General features: G+C 45.4%; 1 protein-coding gene across 2 annotated transcripts in view; it reads right to left on the bottom strand.

Moving 5' to 3' along the window:
* The window catches only part of gramd4a (GRAM domain containing 4a), a 79,144-nt gene that overhangs the window by 3,598 nt on the left and 62,920 nt on the right, over nucleotides 1-12,626 (bottom strand). For both annotated transcript variants that reach the window (XM_079816588.1, XM_079816587.1), the window contains 3 exons: nucleotides 2,149-2,293; nucleotides 1,875-1,968; nucleotides 1,613-1,703 (listed from right to left, as the gene is read on the bottom strand). In XM_079816588.1, the coding sequence (XP_079672714.1) occupies nucleotides 1,613-1,703; nucleotides 1,875-1,968; nucleotides 2,149-2,293 (330 nt within the window). The remainder of the gene's footprint in view (nucleotides 1-1,612; nucleotides 1,704-1,874; nucleotides 1,969-2,148; nucleotides 2,294-12,626) is intronic.

Below are 12,626 nucleotides of genomic sequence, written 5' to 3'. Positions count from 1 at the left end.
AAGAAAAGCAGCAATTGTAACAGTAAGCTTTTTGCAATAAATATTAAACATGATATAGTAACAGTTCCTCAAAATGTCCTACTATGGAGAAAAAAAGTAGATTATGAATAGAGTACAGCTTACTTTGGTCCACTTTGCAGCTTATTTTTTCCCACAGACTATGAAATTACTCAAGAAAACAATTGTCTGACTGACATTACAGTAGTGAACAACAAAAACCTTTTTTTTTTTACTCTGAGACAAAAATTCATATACCCTCGTAATATTTAATCAAAAACGTTAACCTCCCTTCCCCCTCGAAAAGACTCTTCAAAAAAATTCTCCACAACTGACTGCAAACTGCCATTTAGATTTAGTTAGCAACTTCCTACGATCCAATCAATTCCCGAAGGATGAAATCCAGTCCCACCCAAAAAAAAATTTGTTTTCTCATTCTCACCAGCTCAAAGATCCACTCAATTTTACTGCACAATGTTATCGTTCTTTACAATGTCAGACACATGTAATTAATATGATTAGCCTTTTGCTTTATGTTGTCAAACAGCTATTAATGTGTTGCTAAAGTTACACAAACCATGTTCCTGCTCGCCATTTCAGTCTGCCTTCTAAAAATCTGCATCCTTAGAAACGCTTTGAACAACTTAGAACGTCAGTGGAGAAAGGCATATAGTTCATCATAACATCATAATATACATATTTCACCCGCTATATTGCTAAATGTACCCAATGTTTCATATCAACAGAAAAAATATCGGAATAACCTGGCTTCTCTTGACACAGACTCCCTTGCTTCAGAGAATAGTTAATGATATGCTAAAACCCGCCTGCGCGTTGACACGATTGGCAACAAGGTAGTTTGTGACGTCAGAAACACCGTAGATTTCAAACCGCGTTTTTGAGATTGCCTCAGGTTCACTGCACTGCAAAATACTCCGCAATGGTGTTGACTTATGAATTTGCACATGGTTTGTCTTAAAGCATATTAAAAACACCACATAGACATAAAAAACAACATTAAAAACTTGATTTTCATCACAGGGGGTTTTTAAGTTATATCATGTATTACATTATCATGTAATATTTATATTTTACTTTATTTCAATTCATGGGCATCGGAAGCAAAAAAATGTGGGTGGGTACGTCCGCAGAGAAATATTACTGGGGTAGATGCCATTTACATTAAGTTCAAATAGCATACCTTGTTTACTAAATGTCTGGTTGGGCTAGACAAAATTACAGAAGACACCGAACTATAAATAGTGGGGATAGTGTAGGGGGTAAGGTGTGTGGCAGAAAGTTTCAAATCCGCCTTTTGCCAAACTCGCTCTACTCCCTTTTCCAATCACATATCAGATCGGAAAGGCATTTATTTTAAATAAAAATGAAGAAAATATATTTGAAAAGTGGAAATACATTGTCTATCGTGTGTTTATTAATAAAGTGTTTATCGGCTAGTGGTAAGTGAACAGACATGCGTTGAATTAGAGATGGTAAAAGGGAGTGGGTCCAATATCATTGGTCTCAAAGTGGGTGGGTCTTGTCCCACCCACATACAATGGTTCTGACGCCCATGATTCAATTACATTTCAGTTAAAAATAACACTGCACATACCTTTTGGATATCTGTGATGTCCACCAGTTTTATGACTTTGTTCTTCTTTGAAGACCCCGATCTTGAGCTGGAGCTCTCAAAACACAGGTAGCTGATGAATGGACAGCCAGTTGTAATTATAATGTTACTGCATTAATGTACATCAATGTACATGTTGATTCTATGGAGCCTCTCAATCTGTTATGATGTTAAATAATGGCATGAACTTATTCATAACGATATGAAAGAGATCTTCAGTGAGCTGTGAGCAAATGTTTCTTACTTCTCAGTGACGAAGAGCATCCCGTTGCGAATGTAGTCAGTGGGCATCTTCCTGTCTCTGTTTATCAAACAGCATCTCCATCCATTTTCACATACTGAAAAAAAAAGACACTACTAAATCTCTTGGTTGCACACAAGTGGAAAGAAAAGTGAGTATGACGTTTGATGTGTCCAACTCAAGCCTGTTTTGTTTTTTATTTTTAGGTTTCAAGTACTTTTTTTTTTCGGGATGCGAAGTCTCATAAGACAAGAACCAAGTCTACGAGAAGTCTCACCGGGCAGTGGTCTCTCAATCTCAGGCAGGTTGAATATCTCATGGAATGCGCCTTTCTTTGTGCTGTGTGAACGGCCAGTCTCTTCCTCTCGGGTCACTCCAGCCGGGATGGTGGCTAAACTGCTCCGTGAGACCACTGGAGGAATCTTAACATAAAAGAGAGGGATTTTATAACAAATCAAACAGTTTGCATTAACTGATACTTTCAGCCATTAAACAAATAAAACAACTATTTGGAAGAAGAAAAAAAAACATTTTCCTTGCATAACGTGACATTTCTGGGAGAGGATATTCATGATATTTATATTTATAAAGGATAGGTGTCTGAGGAGGTGATTTTTTTTTCTCTTCTGGAAAAACATGCACTAATAAATCACTCACAATAGCAATTATACCATGGTCTGTCTGAATACTCAATTCTGATTGGCTGGAAGGTGTGCAATAAATCTGTTTATTGCACAGGTATTGCCAAGTCAATATAATCACTATTCTATATAAATGCACTGCTTTTATTGAAACAGGCGCGCACACATGTACGTCACTGACTCACACACAGAAATGATAGATTGTGCTGCGCACACAGAAACAGGAACACATAAATTTGTTGTCAACGCTATCCCGCAACTTGTATTAATACATTTACTTTGCTACTGAATCGCTACATTATATTACTCAGTAAGTAGGTTGTAACATTGCTGTTTTTGAAGTAATTCAACTTACAGCTTCATTCAAATAAATATTATAATTCAATCAAATAAATGTTACCTTACCGCTCTACTATATCTCTGTGTCAGATTTAAAGCAGACAGAATTCTAGATCTAACAAGCCATAGCTGACGAAAAAAATGCCATTGTAACCCTTCCAGGCAAATTTAGCTCTGCAAAAATCAATAACAGCCTTTATCAATGCTGGAAAATGACCATGGTATAAGCATGATAATCCATGGCTAGCTGTGCATTAAACTATTTGAATGCTTCACTTCACATCGGATGGTTCTTTTCCTTCACGTCGAGTATTAAAATCGTTTAATACACCACTAGCCTTGGATTATGCTTTACTTTTAATATGTATTAGGGAAGCAAACAGGTTTCTTTTTGATTTTCTGTTGACTTTAAGCTCAAAACTTTTTTTTGCATCATCACTAATAAAAGTGCGTTTACGGCATGTCGTAATCACCGCAATTATGAAATTACGGCTTGTAAAAAGTGCTCATAATTGCAACTTGTAAACTGGGAATTTTCAGAGAGCTTCGACTTGTACCACCTGACCACTGCAGTATGGTAGTGTTGCCATAGAAACACATAATTCCGAGTCCGAGGCTGTGAACAGCTCCGAGTAGAAAGTCACGTGTTGTCATCTCGTAATTACGACATGGCGTGAACGCAGCGAAAGTCAACATGAAATGCGTTCCTGTGGGTAAGTCAGTGTAATGATGTTTTGAGAGAAGGTTAAAGGTTAGCAACTGCCATTGAGCTTATTCTCAACGGCATGTTGTATGTTCCCTGTACAGATTCCCATGACAACACAGTCAAAATACATAATTGAATTGTCCTTAAGGCAAACTATGGAGTGAATTTTGTGCCATAATTAAACAAACAAATCCAGCATTTTGCAAACAAACACGATCTGCTTTGCAAAGGAAAACTCGACTCGCAAACAAACAGAAAGCGATTTGCAAATACAAAGGTCAGTTTGAGCGAAAAAGTATAATCATATTTCACAAATAAGTACAAACGATCCAACAAATTGCATGTAACCTTTGAACAAATACCAAATCTATTCCATACAAATACCTGTCAATTACAATCTCTCAGCTTAATTTTCTCACAAATGCAGTTTGCACAGATTTTCTCACAAATGCAATTCGCACAGATTTTCTCACAAATGCAGTTTGCGCAGATTTTCTAGCAAATGCAGTTTGCGCAGATTTTCTAGCAAATGCAGTTTGCGCAGGTTTTCTCGCAAATGCAGTTGAGCAACGTCCTCTTCAAAAACAGCAGACTTCAGGCATGTAATAATTAATTCATCTCAAAATTGAGCTTGATACACAATAGGGATCTTGCAATACAGTACAATACACCCTCAATACTTTGAAAAAATCAAAAATAGTTCAAATGGTAGGCTATAGTTTTTAATTATTACTTTTAACAAAGTTCATGTTCAAAGTTAAATTTGATATTGCATCAGATGTGAACTTATAGGCTGGGCTTGGTCCTTCTCCCCCGGGAAATGGTGACAGCAGAAAATAAATATTCATAATTCTGCTTATAATATAGCCTACTCTGCTTAAAATATATTTTATTTTTAATTTATTAAAAATATTTAATACAAAATGAAAGCTCAAATGTGTGCCCTTCAGGATTTACCATATTTGATGTGACATTAAAATATCTCATACAAAACTAATCTGTCTAAACTTTAATCCACAATACATTGTTGCATTTTAGTATTGCAATATGTAAGGAATAATTGACGACGGGCCGTTCAATTATTAGAATGATAATGCACACCCGAGGTGGTGATGCGGTCACGACGCGAAGCGGAGTGGCCGTTACACCTCGGGTGTGCATTATCATTCTAATAATTGAACGGCCCGTCGTCAATTATTCCGCTTATACTACGGTTACCACACCTCAAGACATGGATCCGTTATTAGAAAGAGAATGAGAGAGAGAGAGAGAGAGAGAGAGAGAGAGAGAGAGAAAGAAAGAAAGAAAGAGCGCTTGTGTGAACTAGGCTACCTCTGTGCGTCTCTAAACAGCGCTGTTATTACCTCGCTAGTGAAAAAATGTCACGTGTAGCCTTTAAGTTGCTCCACTATATAGGCGAACTGATCAAATCGTCAGGGCAGCGCTGACAGCTTTTTGTGCAAACTGTAGTGCGTGTGCGAGCATGTGTGATTTCAGTAATGAGACAGAAAAGCTTGCCTTTGTTGTTTTTCATCTGGACTGTCTAATACTGCTGCTGCCCAGTTGTTGAACGTTTTATATTCACTGTAAATATTAAGATTTACTTTAGGAAAATCGTCTGTCATATTGTTGTTTTTTAGTCCTGTAATTTCCGTTATTACAGTTAACTATGCGCAGTGATATGGAACTGTAATGCGGTCAAGAGAGCTGCCTGGAACTACGTTCGCTGTGCGTCTCCCAGAAAATAACTGCACACCTCAGAACGTTCATCAGCCAATCAGATTCAAGCATTCAACGGCCCGTAGTATAAATTGTGATACGATACACCCTTACATTATTTTAAATGTTCTCTGAAACAAAAATGTTATCATCATATGTACAAATTACTTATATCCCGTTACACTACAGTGGATAAATGGTATGGAGGATGGATGCATTTTTAATGAGAAAAAAATAGCCCTAGCTAATCTACTATGTAACTAATTTTGCACTGATACCATATTACATATAAACAATATTATCTTTAAATTATTAAGAATTTTTTTTTTTATTGAAATAGGGTTGGCATAGTGAAAATCTCAAAAAGATTAATAATAGATATAGTAAGACAGAAACTCAGCTGTTCATCACTCATTTTCGTCAGCTGAAAACATGTTTCAGGGCTTCTTGGGCTAGCGTAAATTGACCCAAACCGCCATCTGCTGTTTTGCAAGAGAAAGTTACTCAACTGCATTTGTGAGAAAATCTGTGCGAACTGTATTTGTGAGAAAATCTGTGCGAACTGCATTTGTGAGAAAATCTGTGCAAACTGCATTTGTGAGAAAATCTGTGCAAACTGCATTTGTGAGAAAATCTGTGCAAACTGCATTTGTGAGAAAATCTGTGCGAACTGCATTTGTGAGAAAATCTGCGCAAACTGCATTTGTGAGAAAATCTGTGCAAACTGCATTTGTGAGAAAATTAAGCTGAAAGATTGTAATTAACAGGTATTTGTATGGACTAGATTTGGTATTTGTTCAAAGGTTACATGGAATTTGGATGGTTTGTATTTATTTGTGAAATATGATGTACGCTCACTCATTTATTATTTGCAAAACACAGTACATATATTTGTTACACCTTTGCATTTTCACTCAAACTGACCTTTGTATTTGGAAATCGCTTTCTGTTTGTTTGTGAGTCGAGTTTTCCTTTGCAAAGCAGATCGTGTTTGTTTGCAAAATGCTGGTTTTGTTTGTTTAATTATGGCACAAAATTCACTCCATAGCAAACATTTTACTATTTCTACCTCTAGTAGAATTTCTACCTCTAATGATCTACTTCAAAGAATCCAAACTACAGCTTCACTATTGTGGAAACCAGTGTTAGTATAGCTAACTAAAACTGTGAAAAAATGTATAAATGTTAACTGAAATAAATTATAAAATGAATAAAAGCTAGTTGCTAGTTATTCAGTTTAAATTGACGTACTAAAATAACTAAAACTGAAACCAAAAATATATAGACATATAAAAAATCCGAACAAAAATGACACAAGCACAAGATTATTAAAGATTACTTTAACTAAAATTATGAAACTGTAAATATAAAAATAAACTAATTCAAACTGTTAATAAAAACTAGTATCTCAAAGATACTAAAATAACACTGGTGGAAACTACTCAGATTTTGAGCAAAGCAATCCTTTTCTACCTACGCACACACAGAGCAAACCCATCACACAGTCTGTGAAAATGGATTCAAAATGGCACATTAGCTGTATACATTACATTAAATGGTAATAGCGACATTAGATTAGATTAGGCAAAATCATTAATATTAAATACTTTCAGTAGATTTCAGTCAATTAATTATATTTATATAAGATTCTTAAATAAAGAGCCAATACTGCAGAGAGCAAGAAATGTCCATCTGATATTACACCACATTATTATATTTTGGATGAAGAAAATAAAGACTATTTTTAAGCCCATGAAGAATTGCATTGTGACATAACTTTCATAACAATAAAGTACACCCCTAACACACATTCTCATTACCATAATGCAAAAACAACTCATTCTTATTACTGTAATGAAAAAGATTATGAATTTTTTTTTGCATAACACTAATGAGAATGCTTTTATTATAGTAATGAGAATAGGATTTTTTGCATTATAGTGATTAGAATGTGATTGAAAGTAATGAGAATTACTTTTTTATTATAGTTAGAGAATTCGTTTTTAAGCATTGGGGTAATGTACAGAGCCCCAAAACGGACATGGTGATGTGAAAAAAATTTGAGATGGGAGGAAAAATTATACGTCAATTATATGTCGTTCGCTCACAAAAACTTTTGAGTTTCATGAGGGAACGCAAATATTTTTGTGAGGGAACCCAAACTTTCTCAAAGGAATGCAAAACGTCTCGGTTACGTATGGTAACCCTCGTTCCCTGAAGGAGGGAACGGAGACGTACGTCGGTAATACCGACGAATTGGGATCACTTCAGAGAGCCCCTATCAGCTTCGAGAACTTAAGAACAGGCCAATGAACAATTGGCGTGCGAGATTTGCATCTCGCGCTCCGCCCCGCGGCGCGGGTATAAACAGGAAGCGAGAGCATCGCACTGACGTTTTTCACTGAGGAGCCGAACCAGTGACCCGGCCAACAGTGATGGAAGGAACTGTGGCGACGGGACGTACGTCTCCGTTCCCTCCTTCAGGGAACGAGGGTTACCATACGTAACCGAGACGTTCCCTTTCAGTCGGTCACTACGACGTACGTCGGTAATACCGACGAATTGGGATCCCTATGGAAAGCGCCACAGTTACTACCACTACCAGCGCCCAGCGAGAGCCCCTCAGACCCTGTTCTGAAGCGGGTGGGGAGATTCACGCCAGAAGAGTCATACTGCTGTTCCGCAAGACCCATTCAGCAGACTTGATTGGATAACGCTGGGAAAGCGTGCCCGAAGGACGCTGCGGGAGCCACATCATGCCCGGAGGGAGTTACCATGTGGAGAGAACACGTATGGGCTGGCCGTGGGCAGCACAACATACGGAAGTCCCAGGGGAGGCCCCGGCCTAATGCAGGCGGGGGACGACACCGTACTGAGACGGCAGAGAAACTCTGCCAAGGGAAAGACACAAGCTCGCCGTAGGGAGCTGTACCGTGGAAAATACACGTATGGGACCGCCGTAGGGGTCACGACATACGGAACCCAGCCTGACACAAGTTCCACCAATGCATACGAGTGCCAGACCTGGCGTCGGACGCTCCGCAACATCCGACTGCCGAGGGGTGCGGAGGACTCAACAGGGTTCGCCAATCCTGGGGAACTCGACTGGAGAAAATAAGCGCACATATCCGTTCCAGGGGAAGGGAATGGCGCAGCAAGCCGACACTAGAACGGGCACTTCAGTGAAGCTGACTATGGGAAGCGAGCACACGAGAAGCCACCGGCTCTACACGCAGGCTATAAAACCTAGCGAACGTGTTGGGTGTCGCCCAGCCCGCAGCTCTACAAATGTCTGTCAGCGAGGCGCCACGAGCCAGCGCCCAGGAAGAAGCTACACCCCTGGTGGAGTGAGCTCTAACCTCGAGCGGGCAGGGCACGTCTTGGGATTCATACGCCAAGACGATGGCATCCACTATCCAGTGGGCCATCCTCTGCTTGGAGACAGCCTTTCCCTTCTGCTGTCCTCCGTAACAGACGAAGAGCTGCTCTGAGGTCCTGAAGCTTTGCGTTCTGTCCACGTAAGTCCGGAGAGCACGGACGGGACAGAGAAAAGCTAGGGCTGGGTCTGCCTCCTCCGAAGGCAGCGCTTGCAGGCTCACCACTTGGTCTCGGAAGGGAGTAGCGGGAACCTTGGGCACATATCCAGGCCGGGGTCTCAGGGTCACCTGAGAATCACCCGGCCCGAATTCCAGGCACGATTCGTCGACCGAAAATGCCTGCAGGTCCCCTACCCTCTTAACTGAGGCCAATGCAATCAGGAGGATTGTCTTTAGAGACAAGATCTTAAGCTCTACTGACTTTAAAGGCTCGAAGGGCGCCCTCTGCAGTGCGGTCAGCACCAGAGTCAAGTCCCAAGAGGGTATAGAGGAAGGGCGAGGAGGATTTAGTCTCCTCGCTCCCCTCAGGAACCTGACGATCAGATCATGCTTGCCTAAGGACTCACCATTAATGAGGTCATGGCTTGCGGCGATAGCGGCAACATATACCTTGAGGGTGGAGGGAGACAGCCTTCGCTCCAACCCGTCTTGAAGAAAAGATAGCACAGATCCGATCGAACACTTCCGGGGGTCTTCTCAGCAAGAAGAGCACCAGTCGACGAAACAGGTTCCACTTCAACGCATATAGCCGTCTCGTAGAGGGGGCTCTGGCGGAAGCGATGGTGTCGACTACCGCTTGCGGTAGGTCACCTAGAACCTCCGCGTCCCGTCCAGGGACCAGACATGGAGTTTCCAGAGGTCTGGACGCGGGTGCCATAGGGTGCCCCGTCTCTGAGACAGAAGGTCCTGCCTCAGAGGAATGGGCCAAGGAGGTGCTGTCGCGAGGAGCACTAGTTCCGGGAACCACGTCCTGTTGGGCCAGTACGGAGCTACCAAGAGGAGATGCTCCTCGTCCTCCCTGACCTTGCACAGTGTCTGTGCTAGAAGGCTCACTGGGGGAAACGCATATTTGCGCAGAGCCCGGGGCCAGCTGTGTGCCAGTGCATCCGTGCCGAGGGTCCCCTCGGACAGGGAATAAAACAACTGGCAGTGGGTCGTGTCGTGGGCGGCAAACAGATCGATCTGTGCGGCCCCAAAGCGACTCCAAATCAGCTGGACCACCTGGGGGTGGAGTTGCCACTCTCCGGGAAGCACTGGCAACCGCGACAGCTCGTCGGCCGCACGGTTGAGCAGGCCCGGAATGTGAATAGCACGAAGGGACCTCAGATGCTTCTGACTCCACAGGAGGAGATGGCGGGCGAGTTGGGACAAACGGCGGGAGCGTAGACCACCTTGTTTGTTGATGTACGCAACGGCCGTCGTGCTGTCCGTCCGGACCAGAACGTGCTTGTCTTTGAGCGACCCTTTGAGGCGGCTGAGAGCAAGACGAACTGCCAGCAACTCTTGGCAATTGATATGCCATTGCAGTTGGGGCCCCGTCCACAGACCCGATACTGCAAGCCCGTTGTACGTGGCACCCCAACCCGTGGGTGAGGCATCCGTGGAGACAACATGATGCCTGGACACTTGTTCTAGAGGCACTCCTGCCCGTAGAAATGAAGGGTCCGACCACGGGGTGAGGGTTTGGCGGCATCTCGGCGTCACTTGGACACGGAGGGACCCGCTGTGCCACGCCCATCTCTGGACTCGGTCGTGTAGCCAGTGCTGAAGCGGTCTCATATGGAGCAGCCCTAGCGGCGTTACTGCGGCTGCTGCTGCCATATGCCCCAGGAGCCTCTGAAAATGTTTCAGTGGAACCGCTGTACTGCGTTTGAGTGTACTCAAGCAGCTCAGCACCGACTGGACGCGCTCCTCTGTGAGGCGCGCAGTCATGGCGACCGAGTCGATCTCCATCCCGAGAAAAGAGATCCTCTGTACGGGACAGAGTTTGCTCTTCTCCCAGTTGACCCGAAGACCCAACTGGCTGAGGTGCCGGAGCACCATGTCCCTGTGTTCGCACAACTGCTCCCGCGACTGGGCAAGAATCAGCCAGTCGTCGAGATAGTTGAGGATGCAAACACCACGCTCTCTCATGGGAGCAATGGCCGCCTCCGCGACTTTCGTGAAGACACGGGGCGACAGGGACAGCCCAAAGGGCAGGACTTTGTACTGGTATGCCCGTCCGTCGAAAGCAAAGCGTAGAAACGGTCTGTGTCGAGGGAGAATCGAGACATGAAAGTACGCGTCCTTCAGGTCGATCGCTGCAAACCAATCCTGGGGACGGATGCATCTGAAGATGCGTTTCTGGGTTAACATTCGGAACGGCATCCTGTGGAGGGAGCGGTTCAGGTAACACAGGTCCAGGATCGGTCGTAACCCACCACCTTTCTTGGGTACAATGAAGTACGGGCTGTAGAACCCGGACTTCATATCGGCTGGAGGGACCGGCTCTATCGCGTCCTTCGCCAATAGGACAGCGATCTCCGCCTGAAGCACCGGGGCGCCCTCCTTCGGTATAGATGTGAAGTGGACACCCCTGAACTTCGGGGGACGCCAGGCGAACTGAATCGCATAGCCGAGTCTGATGGTGCGGATGATCCAGCGAGACGGGCTGGGGAGCGCTAGCCAGGCCCCCAGAGACCGAGCAAGCGGGACCATCGGCACCACAGACGTACCCAGAGCAGGGCAGCGCAGCGGAACGCAGGGGCCCCAGGACGACATGGGAGTGGTCCGTGCAGGGGTCTGGGTCTGACACACGACCTGCATCCGCTGAGGGGACGGGCGAGCGTGGGGAGGAACATTGTGTGCGTCCGCACAACCGACGCCCCCTGTTGGCGAGGAGAGAGGTGTCTGAGGGGTACGAGGCATGGTAGCGTCGCATACCGCCAGACACGCTCTCTTGGCACCCAGAGATGTTGGAAACTGCTCTTTTATTGAAAATTTGGGTGCCACTGGCACTGGGGCCAGTGGCGGAACAGAAAAATAAATGGGGTTCCCCCGGCCCTCCACCGGGGGAAGGAGTGGTGCTGCAGCCATCTCCTGAAGAGCAGTTTCCTCCATCTCTGGGCGGCCCGTCTCAGGGTCTCTTCCGACGGCGCTTGCCACCTGGCTTGGCAGCGGCCTGAGCGGGCTGGACGTTCTTCCCGCGACCGGCTCCACGCCCACGGCCGGTGGAAGGCTGCTGCTGGGCTGGGGCGGGGGCGGCCGCAGGAGGACGTCCTCGGAGACGGGCAGGCGGAGGTGCTGCAGCCGGCGGCTGGGTGGAGGCAGCAGCGGGCCGCCGGTGCAGGATATGTTTGATGGCCTCCATCTGCTTCTGGGCGGCCGAGAATTGCTGGGCGAAATTCTTGACCGCGTCGCCGAACAACCCGGCCAACGATATGGGGGAGTCCAGGAACCGGTTCTTATCAGTCTCCCTCATGTCGGCCATGTTGAGCCAGAGATGCCGTTCCTGGACCACTAAGGTGGACATCGCCTGACCTACGGAACGGGCGGTAACTTTCGTCGCCCGGAGGGCGAGGTCCGTCGCCGCCCGGAGCTCCTGGAGGAGCTCTGGGTCAGACCTACCCTCGTGCATGTCCATGAGTGCCTGGGCCTGGTGCACCTGGAGCAACGCCATGGCATGCAAGGCAGACGCGGCCTGTCCGCAGGACCTGTAGGCCTTCGCAGTCAGACTGGACGAAAGCCTACAAGCTTTTGACGGGAGACCACGCCACTCGGAGGCGGTCGCCGGACGCAGCTGCATCGCGACGGCGCCTTCGACTGGCGGGATCCTCTCGTAACCCTTGGCCTGTCCACCGTCAAGGGTAGTGAGGAGGGAGGAGCCTCCAGGTCTGTTTCTGGCACTGAAGGGTGTCGTCCACGACCTGGAAAGCTCCTCATGCACCTCCGGGAAGAATGGCACTGGGGCAGGACGCTGAGAACCAGCGCGACC

Source organism: Gobio gobio, assembly GCF_949357685.1.
Source record: "Gobio gobio genome assembly, chromosome: 5".
Classification (NCBI taxonomy): domain Eukaryota; kingdom Metazoa; phylum Chordata; class Actinopteri; order Cypriniformes; family Gobionidae; genus Gobio; species Gobio gobio.
The sequence above is the reverse complement of the archived record's forward strand: the minus strand, read 5'-3'. Positions and strand labels throughout refer to the sequence as shown.